Here is a 13,559-nt window from a genome sequence, read left to right as displayed (position 1 = left end):
AAGGATATTGGCAAGTTAACGATTGCCCTGAGGATGAGGAAAGTCTTTTTTGGCTCAGATTGGGAAACAGGAGAAAGCGCTGTGTTTATTTACTGCTCTATTCATAAACAGAGTACGGTATTGTATTAAAGTGTTGTGTGTGCTTTTGACTTTGTGCACTCAGGATTCACAATCTAGTGACTAAATTCTAGGACTTTGTCCTGCCTTTTGACCATCATGCTGGCATTCAGATAGCTGTGCTACTTGTTCCAGGACACATTACACTCTTTTAATTGTTTCAGTCTTTTAACTACAGTCGCTATTGAATTGTTCAGCACAGTTTGTCTAATGCCTCAGTGGTATAAGATTAATTTCCCTTTACCATTAATTCTAAAATAGAATGATTTATATTGATTCTTTCATGCTTTCTCTCTTTGCCTCACATGTTATGAATGGTATCACAGAGAACCTTCTGGACAGTAATGAATGGCTTTAGCAGTTAGTTTTCAAAGCATCAGTGGGGTTCAAAGTATGCCCATTAAAATTTGATATTTTGCAAAACCCTTTCTGGCACCCACAGTCATTCTTACAGGTTGCTTCATAGGGGGTTTGTACTGCAATACTAATTATTTTAATAAAAAGAAAGCTCTGCAAACTTTACAAGTGAAACAAAGGCTTTTTAGTAAGATATTTTCATTTTATAATGATAGCCCACCCTATGACAACATTTAGTATTATTGCATAATAACCTAAATGGTCTCCATCTTTATTTCACCAGTTTCCTGCAGGTATGATGTGGATGATTTGAAAACAGGTATCGTGTTTGAATGATCGTCCCTCAGTGTCGTAAGGAACTGTAAATGCTGGATGCTGCTTTATCAGTCAGAAATTCTCGTATACGTACCACCAAGTGTGGGTTTTTTTTTTTCCTATTAGGATTTATGGGAACAAACAAAAGACCATCAGCAAAACTTAGAAAAGGAATGCATCCTAAGTGTATTTCTTGTACAAGTGCCCAATTGAAATTTTTAAAATTCAGAGAATACTCAATTTACAAGTAAATTTTAGATCAAGAACATGTACTTTTAAGACATTGTGGAGCTCAGAGTACATCTGAGAAAATTAATTATGGATATGAAGAAAGTAGATTCTGAAATAACCTACATGACCACTGAACCATAATATGCCTGGAATGTTTTCCTTTTTGTAATGAAATTCTATAGAAGATGATATAAGGTTAACGTTAAAGGTTAATTAGAAACAAAATGGAGTGAGAAATTATTCCTTATTGTAGTAGATGCCTGTATTTGAGGAAGAGCATGTTTCATTAAACCAGGAAAAGAGGCAATTTTTTAATTTTTAATTTTTTAAATGAACTGAAACGGCGTGCTGATTTCTCTAAGAAACTTCTTCAGTTGGTAGTATTTTTCTAATGTCTTAATTCATTTTAGAATTTAAATCTTTCATTTGATAACACAGATGAAGCTAGTGTTTGCTTTTATAGTCATCTTTCACAATTGAGATCTTTTCCCCTTCAAATGTAAAAAGACAGGCAGAGAGTGAGAGACTTTTCCTAAGGTAGAAGATGCAAGTTTAAAGAACCAGGGAAATAAAGAAGGGGCTACTGTGGATATGTGGGCACAAAAAGAAACCAGGTGCCTAGGATGGAGTGTAAATAAAGTGTGGGTACCAGCATTATTTCCTAACAGGCTCCCTGAAGGAGGACCCTAGAGGTTGAGGGTGACTTTCCTTGGCAGTTTTCCTGCAGCTACCATTCATGCTGTATGAGATGGGACTACTTCTGGTATTATCACTTAGTTCTGTGTGCTCTATGTCACAGAGACCTCAACTTAACTAGTACTTATAAGGTTTTAAACTGGGCTCCATGGAGCCCCTCAGGCCAGGCTGTCAAACATAGCCTCCAGGATCCCCCATACACGGACTGGGCTTTCTACCTTTTAGGAACACAGTGTTTCACTGCTTAAAATAAAATTTAACTACCAAGGACAATTCATTATTTGCAACAGCAGCAGAGAAAAATCTATTTACATTTGTCTTTATCAACAGTATCTGCTATTATGTTTTATTCCACATTCTTTCTTTTGGGCTCTGACCCCTCCCCCTCTCCAATGCCTTAGAGGAAAGATAACACTGAGTGAGTGAGGGAAAGTCGCTCAGTCCTGTTGACTCTTTAAGACGACCCCATAGTCTGTACAGCTCATGGACTTCTCCAGGCCAGAATACTGGAGTGGGTAGCCTTTGCTTCTCCAGGGGATCTTCCCAGCCCAGGGATCGAACCTAGGTCTCCCGCATTGCAAGCTGATTCTTTACCAGCTGAGCCACAAGGGAAGCCCTCAGTTCAGTTCAGTCGCTCAGTCGTGACCAACTCTTTACAACCCCATGAATCGCAGCACGCCAGGCCTTCCTGTCCATCACCCTCTCCTGGAGTTTACTCAGACTCACGTGCATCGAGTCAGTGATGCCATCCAGCCATCTCATCCTCTGCCGTCCCCTTCTCCTCCTGCCCCCAATCCCTCCCAGCATCAGAGTCTTTTCCAATGAGTCAACTCTTCGCATGACAAAGCCAAAGTACTGGAGTTTCAGCTTTAGCATCATTCCTTCCAAAGAAATCCCAGGGCTGATCTCCTTCAGAATGGACTGGTTGGATCTCCTTGCAGTCCAAGGGACTCTCAAGAGTCTTCTCCAACACCACAGTTCAAAAGCATCAATTCTTCGGTGCTCAGCCTTCTTCATAGTCCAACTCTCACATCCATACATGACCACTGGAAAAACCATAGCCTTGACTAGACAGACCTTTGTTGGCAAAGTAATGTCTCTGGTTTTGAATATGCTATCTAGGTTGGTCATAACTTTCCTTCCAAGGAGTAAGTGTCTTTTAATTTCATGGCTACAGTCACCATCTGCAATGATTTGGGAGCCCGAAAAGATAAAGTCAGCCACTATTTCCCCTGTTTCCCCATCTATTTCCCATGAAGTGATAGGACCAGATGCCATGATCTTCGTTTTCTGAATGTTGAGCTTTAAGCCAACTTTTTAACTCTCCACTTTCACTTTCATCAAGAGGCTTTTTAGTTCTTCTTCACTTTCTGCCATAAGGATGGTGCCATCTGCATATCTGAGGTTATCGATATTTCTCCCGCCAATCTTGATTCCAGCTTGTGCTTCTTCCAGCCCAGCATTTCTCATGATGTATTCTGCATATAAGTTAAATAAGCAGGGTGACAATATACAGCCTTGACGTACTCCTTTTCCTATTTGGAACCAGTCTGTTGTTCCATGTCCAGTTCTAACTGTTGTTTCCTGACCTGCATACAAATTTCTCAAGAGGCAGGTCAGGTGGTCTGGTATTCCCATCTCTTTCAGAATTTTCCACAGTTTATTGTGATCCACACAGTCAAAGGCTTTGGCATAGTCAATAAAGCAGAAATAGATGTTTTTCTGGAACTCACTTGCTTTTTCGATGATCAGATAACTTCAGTGAAATGATTAGGTGTGGTAATCTTGCTGATGACTATGATAATTTGATTGATAAAACCACAGAGTTGTTCATTACTCATGTTGTGTTATGTTGTTGTTGAGGTTGTTGTAGTTGTTTAGTCACTAAGTCATGTCCCACTTTTTTGCTACCCCAGGGACTCTAACCTTCCAGGCTCCTGTCTGTGGGATTTTCCAGGCAAGAATACTGGAGTGGGTTGCCGGTTTCTCCTCCAGGGGATCTTCCCGACCCAGGAATGGAACCTCCGTCTCCTGCATTGCAGGCAGCTTCTTTACCGCTGAGCCACCAGGGAAGCCTATTGTATTATAAGGTTTCATAATTCATAGAGATACTAACTGACTCTCATATAGAATCCTGTTATATTAATGCCCTGCACGTCCAAAGTAACTGTAATACCCATTAGTTGAATATAGTCTAATACCCTTTAGTTGAGTGTCTTCTCATTTCAGGACTCCCCCTGTGGCTCAGTGGGTAAAGAATCCGTCTGCAATGCAGGCCACACAGGAAACTAAAGTTCAGTCCCTGGTCTTTTTCTACTTCAAAGTATCATCAAAATGGTTATGTAGTGAGCAAGGCTTATACGTAGGAATTTTTTTGTAAATGCATGAAGAATTAGACATAAATCATATGGTTTATATTAGACATAAACCATGTCAATGGGCTCAAAAGTAACCTGAGAGCACTCCAACATATTTGTGGACATTTTAAAGTTAAATTTAAAAGGAAAATCTTCACTTGCATTTACTCTCCAGTGTTTAGCCATTTTTTCATAGTTACATTGAAAGCCAGTTTAGCCCTGACAGGAAATTGTAGTTAATCTGCATAAACACAAAATGGTCATTTAAAATAGTCATTAAAAAAATATTCAAGAAGTTTATCTGCATAACAGTTTCCTCTCTCTTTGCCGTAAGTTTAACCTTTACTTCTTTAAAACTTTATAAATTAAGAAGAAATTTTCTTAAGTTTAGGGGTTTTGTTTTTGTTTGTTAGCTTTTGCATTTTTTCCCTTATCTAGAAATGGACATAAGAAGGTCTAATTAAACATTAAAACTCTGTACAGCTCAAAACATGAATCCAGTTTTAATGCATTATAATTACAACCTATCAGAATGATCTGTTTCTTACTGGTCCAGTGAGATGCTGTAGGAAAAAATTAAGAAGCATATAAGGCAGTGTCTAAGTCATTCTCCTAGAGAGTCACAGTTCATGTTAGCAAACAAACAACACACAAAAAGAAGAAAGCCCAGGGTAAAAAGACCTGTTTAACCTAGTTTAATGCAACAATTTTCCAACTTGCTTGACCATATCATTTATAAAAGTCATGTTTAACACCTATTAGGATCTTCTCAACTCAGGAATCAAACCCAGGTCTCCCACATTGCAGGCAGATTCTTTACTGTCTGAGCCACCAGGGAAGCCAAGAACCCAACAAACTAGTGTTTAAAGATCATCCTTTGGAAATACTCGTGGGCTGCTGTCGGCGGGGTCGCACAGTCAGACACGACTGAAGCGACTGAGCAGCAGCAGCAGCAGCAGCAGCAGCATGTCATTGTGTGATTCTTGTTGACTAAAAGAACAGTGCCCTGAAGGATCCAGTTAAAAATAAATCACTCTACTGTTTCCAAGTTAGTTTCTTATTCCTTCATAATCTGAACACTCTATCAAATATGTTTATATTGCTGACAAAGCCCTATTTCCAAAATGGGTTCTTAGAACTTTTTTTCCAATTTTTAATACAATATTAATTAAAACTATAAATGTTAGATTTGGGGAGAAAAAGTCCATAAATGCCTTCATGTATGTAATTATTCTCAAAGTTTTTATTTTGGTTGAATAAGTAAACTTTGGATATGGGCTCTTGCATAAATAAGTTTATTTCCTTTTTAAATAAAATATACATCTGAAAGTAGAATTCATTTCTGTCACTAACTACCTGGACTTGGGCTAAACTTCACAGGCTAAGGGTTCAGTCCTCTACAAGACTGCTCTCGCCTCCGACATGAGCTGTGCATGTTCGGGAATCCCGGGTGAGCCTCGCTTCTGACCAACTGGCCACAGATTTCGGGTCCCCACTACTCCCTCAGGTTCAATAATTCACTGGGATGATTCAGAGAACTCAGAAAGCACCATACTTACAGTTAGAGTTTTATTATAGCAAAAGGATAAAAATCAGAACCAGTCAATAGAAGGGACACACAGACGAGGGCTGGGAGGGTCCCAAACACAGGGCATCCGTGCCATCGCCCCGTGGAACCAGGAGACATCACCATCTTGGCCCCTGGATGTCCTTTACCAGCCTGAGCTTTTGTATCCAGAGTTTTCTAGTGGGGAAGGAGTTATTATGTAGGCATTATTAGTTGAATCATTGACCACAGAGTTAAACTCAATCTCCTCTCCCCAGAGTTTGGGAGGATATCAAGAAGCTGAAAGCCCCAAGCTTTTTAAATACATGTTTGGTCTATATGGTATAGTCATCCCCTTTCCTTAGACATCTTCGCATAAACTCACATGTAGTCTAAGAGGCCCAGCATGAATAACAAAGATACTCCTGTCACTCAGGAAATTTCAGAGCTTAGAAGCTGTCTGCCAGGAATCAGAGAAACAGAACAGCCAAAGTCTTCATTATACAGCAGTGTTTTAGAGTTTGCTCTTAGAAATGGCCTTGATCGTGAACTGCATAGGTATACTGCCTGAATCTGAATGCTCCTAGTCATTGCGTAAGCTATCGGTATTGGAAGAGCAACAGCTACAAAATCTGACAGCAGTTAAAACTACTGTTGAAATTTTCTGAAAAAGTCTATAAGTACCTAGCAGATATGAAAAGATATGTCTTCACATGTATATGAAACAAAAATATAAAAATAAAATAACTGTTTATTGCAGTTACATAAGCTTACCTGAATACTTCATTATGAACATTTTAATTGCCTAGGGTTGATTCATAACCTTTCATACACTGAATGTAAGAATTTTATAGGTAGAATAGTTGATTATAGGCGTTTGGATATATACACGGTAGTTTAGTTTCCCCAGCTTTTCAAGTTATCTGTTCTTAATCTATAATTACAAAAGAATATTCTATTCATTTTGAAACTATTTTTCAGTAACCTTTTTCAGTATTTTCAAATCCATAAGGACCATAGTAGATAAACTTCTAGCTAAATGTTCTCATTTGCAATTGCAGTCATGTGCATATAACACACATTTAAGCAGGATAGATTTTTCAGGTCACTTTTGAGATTAATCCAGCTGTTTCCAATGGAGGGCCAGCAGAGCTCATTCACACAGCTGTAAATCAGAACCAACCAATATGTTCCACGTGCTTTCAAAATGAATTCTTTAATCTATCAACAGTACACCTTTCAACAGCACGATATCATAATTGGGAAAGTTGTTGAAAGCTACTTTATCTGCACATTCATAATTCAAATGAATGAGGTGACTGGATATATCTCAAAGGTCCTCTGGTTGCCACTCAAAGCCTGCTAATTTTGTATTCATTTCAACCTGAAAGCAGCCATCAGAACAGATATAGATACAAAAACTACAATCAAAATTCAGAAGTTTGATTTTTTCATGTGTCATATTCTGTGTTGAGCTACCAAGTTTTAACACCCTCATTGTGAAGTCATTTATTTTATTCCAGCATTCTCGGGAACCATAAATTGCTTCAAGATGCCAGCAGTTTATTTAGCCTTAAAACGCTTCAGATGTTTCTGTCTTTCTATCCGCCATGATCGTTTGGTGTTAATTGCCCTCAAAAATGATCCTAGTGGAGAAGGCAGGGGAATGCTTATCTGGCAGTTCACTAGTAGCATTAAGGATTTTAATTGTACGAGATACACTTGACAGGCAATTATTGAATGTTGTTACACATTAGAAAATTAAAATGGAATGCTAAGCATTATACTCTTTCGCAGTTGTGTCTTTATCTCAGTGCCTAATTTGCATCTTTCAGCAGTTTAATTGAGTTTTATTGGAGAGACATTTTCTGGAGTACTCTATTGGAAGATCAAACATAAAAATTTTATATCTGCTTACTTAATAATACAATGTGAATCAAACTGAAGTCAGACATGACATATTTCACCAGTGCCATTTGTACTTCAGCAGATAAAATGGAAAGAATTTCCATTTATCTGTTACTCTGAAGTAGTGACATAAAAATCATGTGAGTCTACTGTCAGTTATAATTACTGAATGGCAAAAGGTTAGAGGTTTGTTTTTGCGGTTATTTTGATCTTTTGCAAGCCAGGAAAGGTGGCGCTAGTGGTAAAGAATCTGCTTGCCAGTGCAGATGACAGAAGAGATGCGGGTTTGATCCCTGGGTCAGGATGATCCCTTGGAGGAGGGCAGGGCAACCCACTCCAGTATTCTTGCCTGGACAAGAATTAATTAATCCCATGGACAGAGAATCCTGGCATGCTGAGTTCATAGGGTTGCAAAAAGTCAGATACAACTTAGCACACACACACGCACAAGGTAGGAAATGAAATTCTAGAAATATTTCAATAATTTATTACATATGAAATAGTAGTGTTCTTTTACTAAAGCGCTTTTGATAATATTTGGCAATAGTTGGGTTTTTGTTAATTAATTGTCTTTTATAAACATCAAATAATTTGGTTACTGATGACATGGATTTGTAAGTGACTTTAGACATTTTTAGCTTGACTCAAAATGAATTATATACCTCAGTATAAGAACTGAAACTATAAAACTCTTGGGGAAAAATGGGCGTTTTTGACTTTTATGACCTTGGATTAGATAATCGTTTCCTAGATAGGACACCAAAGTACAGCAATAAAAATAAAAATAGATAAATTGGACTTCATTACCATTTAAAATTTTGTTCTTCAAAGGACACTAAAGTAAAAGAGACATAATAAGCAAGTTTTGACAAATGTATAAAGTGGAGCACTCATATCCTGCTAGTGGTATCGTAAAATGGTACCGTCACTTTGGAAAACAGTTTGGCATTTCAGTAAAAAGTTAAATAAAGAATTATCATATGATCAGATAATTCCATTCCTAGGTACATACCCAAGAGAACTGAAAACTCATGTGTGCAGAAACTTGTACACAAATATTCACAGCATTATTTGTAATGTACGAAACATGGAAATAACTAAAATGTCCATCAATTGATGAAAGGATTGAAAAATATGATACTTCCATACAATGGAATACTATTTAGTTATAAAAAGGAGTGAGGTACTAACACATGTCACAGCATAGAAGAATCCTGAAGACGTTGTAGTAAGTAAAAGAAGCCGATCGTAAAACATAATGTTTGATTTCATTTTATAAAATGTTCAGAATAGGTGAATTCTTAGAGATACAGACTAGATTAGTGGTTGCTAGAGAACGGGAGGGAAAATGGGAAATGGCTGCTAACAGGTATAGCAGTAGTAACGAAAATGTTCTAAAAGCAGATGGTGGTGATGGTTGCATAACACAGACTATATTAAAGACCAAAACATGAGCTGACCTTTATGATATATAAATTATGTCTCAATAAAATTTTTAAAAGTCTACCTAGAGTTCTTAAACTGTTTACATTATGCTGCTGCTGCTAAGTTGCTTCAGTCGTGTCCAACTCATGTGTGACCCCATAGCCGGCAGCCCACCAGGCTCCCCCATCCCTGGGATTCTCCAGGCAAGAACACTGGAGTGGGTTGCCATTTCCTTCTCCAATGCATGAAAGTGAAAAGTGAAAGTGAAGTCGCTCAGTCGTGTCCAACTCCTAGCGACCCCATGGACTGCAGCCCACCAGGCTCCTCCGTCCATGGGATTTTCCAGGCAAGAGTACTGGAGTGGGGTGCCATTGCCTTCTCTGGTTTACGTTATAGTCATTTTCAAAATGGAATCTTTGGTGTTGATGTAAAATGGTAAGAGCAGAGTGTTCTCTTCCTTCCAGAACAACCACTCTCACAGGCAGAGTGTGAGAGAGGACAACACTGGACTCTTGACCAGGGGAATTTTGCTTTTTCCACTTGTTTGTCTTGAGAAAAATAGGGATAAACTGATAACTGTGAAATGCCAAGTTGGTACTAAGGGAAGGGTTAGGAAAATGCTCCCATTTCTCAGGACAAATCTGTAGACTCTTAAATTAATAGACTGTGTGATTTGATGGAATGAGTGCTAGACTAGACTCAGATCCTGGCCTCATCTCTGACTGTGTGACCTTGCCCTTGTCAGTTATCTCTCCGTACGTGTTTTCTGATCTGTCCAGTAGAGCCTCCGTACATGCCCACTACGTTTATGCTATTTTCAAGAGAATCAAATGAATACGGTATGTGAAGGTGCTTTGAAACTGACAGCACTATAATAATATGAGGCATTATTTATTTAACATCCTTCATTTTTCTTCATCAGACTTGATTTTCAACGAAAGCGAAACAGAAGGTGCTAAGTTAAATGGTCCCTTTTGAATACTGATTGAGAGGGTCTGGCTTTCTTCTTGAGGGAGAATGTTGCATGGACTCAGACACTTGAACTTATGTGACATTAGCAGATAGGATTTTACAGAAAACTGTTATCATTTTTTTAATGTATTATTCCGGCAGCATGAGAATGACATGGCAGCAGACAGGTTATTGTCAATTAAACACGAGCTGTCAGAAAGTCAGAAATGTTGAAATATGGTGAGCATGAATCCTAAGCAGATCATACAGCAGCTGCTTAGCTGTTACTTGAACAGAGTCACTGTGCTATGTGTCATTTTCCTGCAGGATTTAATTTGAGTCCCTAATGACAGAGACACCTCTCCATTTGCATGTTGCTGCCAAGTCCTTCTAAATGGGCTGGAATGGTGGGTGGTAATAGCCGAGGGCCATGTGGAGGAGACAGCCCTTGTCTCATTTTTATCTGCTCAGGTTACATTGAAGAGGCCTGCATCATCCCCTGCCCCTCAGACTGCAAGCTCAGTGAGTGGTCCAATTGGTCGCGCTGCAGCAAGTCCTGTGGGAGCGGTGTGAAGGTTCGGTCTAAATGGCTGCGTGAAAAGCCCTATAATGGAGGGAGGCCATGCCCCAAACTGGACCATGTCAACCAGGTATCTTCTGCTCTTGGGAATATTGTAAAATACTTCTTAGATGCACACTGATCTCTCTTTTTTTTTTTTAACCCAAAATAGAGAATAAATAATATCCCCTGAATAAGATATTTGACCCACTTTACAATGCCTGAGTAAATTATTAAAATTACAAGTCAGATGGATGATCTCTGTATTCTCAAGAGATTTAATATACTGTATGTGTATATATGTGCATATTAATGTAATAGAAATAAAAAATGAAATCTACCTTTAAAATACTGTCAAGGTATTTAATCTGTTGTTATACAATAATTTGAGTGTTGGGAGCAAGATTGTCTTATCTGATAAATCCATTAGACTCAGAAAAAAAATCTCAATTGCCAACCATACAAATTAAAATCAAGGAAGTTATGTAGGGTGTGGGTCAAAAATGGGAAATATATTCTGTTGATATGAAATATGATAAGATGAAAGAGATGAAGATGGTGTCAAAGTGACTCTGTGTTATCTATCAATTTGGCGATTGGCCTTTTCAGTATTATTTGGAACTTTCTTTGACTTTGAATACACACTTTGTTAGCAGCTATTCATAGTTATGACTTGTGTTCCACTGGAAATAGAGTGAAATATCTAATAGGAGGAATTGTTTAATATAAGATTGCTAGTTTAATGTAACATAAGATTCATCAGACAGTTATTGCCATGTTTGATCTACATGAGGATTAACAAAGAGTGAATTTCACACTAGATATGAAGATACGTGTGTGGATATTAAGATGTATGTTTAACTCACAAAAGAACAAAGTTATATGTATGAACCAAATTTAAATATGTAGGTATGTTTCATACACACATAGATTGTCTAATTTTAATCTTCAAATACACTGCTCACCCATATACATTTGCCTTCCCAAAAAAACCTTTGTTCATCACAATAAAATTATAGAGAAATAAAAATAACTTTTGAATAAAGCAATTAAGGGCCAAGAAAGTGAATTAAATTGCATAGAAAGTCTTCTAAAAGAATGTTGATTTTTCGCAAGTAAAATTGCTAAACTTGCTTTTAAATAAATGCAACTAAAGGTGACTAATATACTTCACTGCTGCCACCTACTGGTAATTGAGTGTCTCTACCCCAGTAACGATCTCTAAAGAAGAAAATGCATGACCCTGATGAAACAGAAAAACTGAAATGTAATGTTTATAATACAAAAGAATATTTTTCTACAAGTTTTGAAATATTGACTTTCCAGTAGTAAACTAAAATTTCAATAATTTTTATTCATGTTTTGAATAAATTCTACGCATTTTCTTAGCTTCAGTGTGTATGTGTATAGCCAGTCAGAATTTAAGTTTTGCTTGCCTCAGCGTCTTTTATGTAGTGAATTTAGAAAAGTTCAAAATGGCTGTGCCAAGTTGTCTTTGCTACTAAAACTTTTACCTAAGCCCCTTCTGTGTCACTCTGATAAAATCTAATGCAGAGCATGTTATCTGAGTGTTTGTTACCAGACTACTGGTTACGGTATATTGAGACATGTACAATGGAAAAATCAAAACTGAAACAAGAAATAATAGATTTCTGAATCTTCGAGCATAAATGTTCTACATTAAAAGTAGAAACTTCTAAGGATTCATTTGTTAGTAAAATGTAAGAAAAGAATATGCAAGGTTTGTGTAACTGAAAATTGGGGAGGGGGTTGGTGTAAATTTTTGAAAATTATGTCATATAGATTTTTACTGCAGTCATACCTTCCTCAATAAGTAATCTGTGGTAGTTTGCCTTGAAAATGGTTTCTGAGGTTCCCTTTTCCATTTGAGGAAGCGAATACTCATTTCCTCAGAAATGTGGGTGAATGAATTGATTAAGATCAATCAGTCTATAAATAGCCCGCTCACAGTTTGGTCCACCAGATATCTGCAGTCATATATTCATTCCCCAAGATACGTATTTTGAGGTCTACTCGGTTTTCTAAGATTTCTTCCTCCTGCCTACCAAATCCTTTCCTGGACTGTGCTATTTGCAATTCGTTTGTGTATCTTAATTTTAAACAATAATAAGGAGGTGGCTTTTCTATTTTAAGGTCTAAGATAAATGTTCGAGTCATTTACCAAGAAAAAAACACACCCACCTTTTCTATATGGATAATACTTGAAACTTAGAACGTGAGATCTTCTCGCCAAATATACCAACATTTTAACTTGTCTCTGTTTCTCTCCCTTTGCTTCATTCCTGGTGAACCCTGGTCCAGGCCCAGGTAAGAACTGCTAAACCTCATGGTTCATGATAGAGTGCTGTTGGTTTCCATTTCACTCCTGGCATCAGAGAATCTATTCTTTTTATCTTTCACACAAAAGAAGTCATATTTTTCATAAAACTTTTCTTCTGCAGCTATTCCCTTTTTTTTTTTCCTAACGTGTTACATGTGTTTTCTCATTTTAAAATCAGGGCCTAAAGTACAGGGCTAGAAGAGAACAAGCTTAAATCTCTCGCCTTGAAAAGGCAGTGGCACCTCCTGTCTCATGCTTCTTGGGTGAGGGAGAGGAGTAGGTGGGCTCCAAGGGGTCGCAGGAGGCCGCTCTGAACTGATTTGTATTCTCTCCAGCATAGGAGATTAAAATGAAAGCCATCAAAGGAGTAGGAAAGATGGCATTTCCCCTTCAATTGTTCCCTCCTCCACAACACGTAGGGTAATGTTTTACTAAATACTAAAATAGTATTTAGTTCTATTTTAATACAGCACACAATGTGAAGGTGATCATTTATGACAGTCATTACAGAGTCTTACTCCAACAGTGCATACTTTTTTTCTATGTGTGGTAGGTCAACTTTATTCACTTTCCAGGGATGTTTAGTAAAACTAAAATTTGCACAAAGAATGGTTCCAATGGACTACTTAAATCTGTATTTTCTGGAATTGAATAACTATATAAAATATTCACGTACTATTGTGTGTGGGTGGGTATTATAAAGTAGGAAATAGAGTTGAATTATCATAGATTTTGAAATAATTTTAAGAGGCATTT

At 37.6% G+C, this 13,559-nt stretch overlaps 1 protein-coding gene across 1 annotated transcript in view; it reads left to right on the top strand.

Moving 5' to 3' along the window:
• Positions 1–13,559, top strand: part of THSD7A (thrombospondin type 1 domain containing 7A) — a 485,777-nt gene that overhangs the window by 426,408 nt on the left and 45,810 nt on the right. The window contains exons 14-15 of the mRNA XM_061413578.1: positions 10,375–10,553; positions 12,785–12,790. Of these exons, the coding sequence (XP_061269562.1) occupies positions 10,375–10,553; positions 12,785–12,790 (185 nt within the window). The remainder of the gene's footprint in view (positions 1–10,374; positions 10,554–12,784; positions 12,791–13,559) is intronic.

Source organism: Bos javanicus, chromosome 4 (genome assembly GCF_032452875.1).
Source record: "Bos javanicus breed banteng chromosome 4, ARS-OSU_banteng_1.0, whole genome shotgun sequence".
Taxonomy (NCBI): Eukaryota; Metazoa; Chordata; class Mammalia; order Artiodactyla; family Bovidae; genus Bos; species Bos javanicus.
Note: the sequence above shows the minus strand (reverse complement) of the source record. Positions and strands in the feature narration are given on the sequence as shown.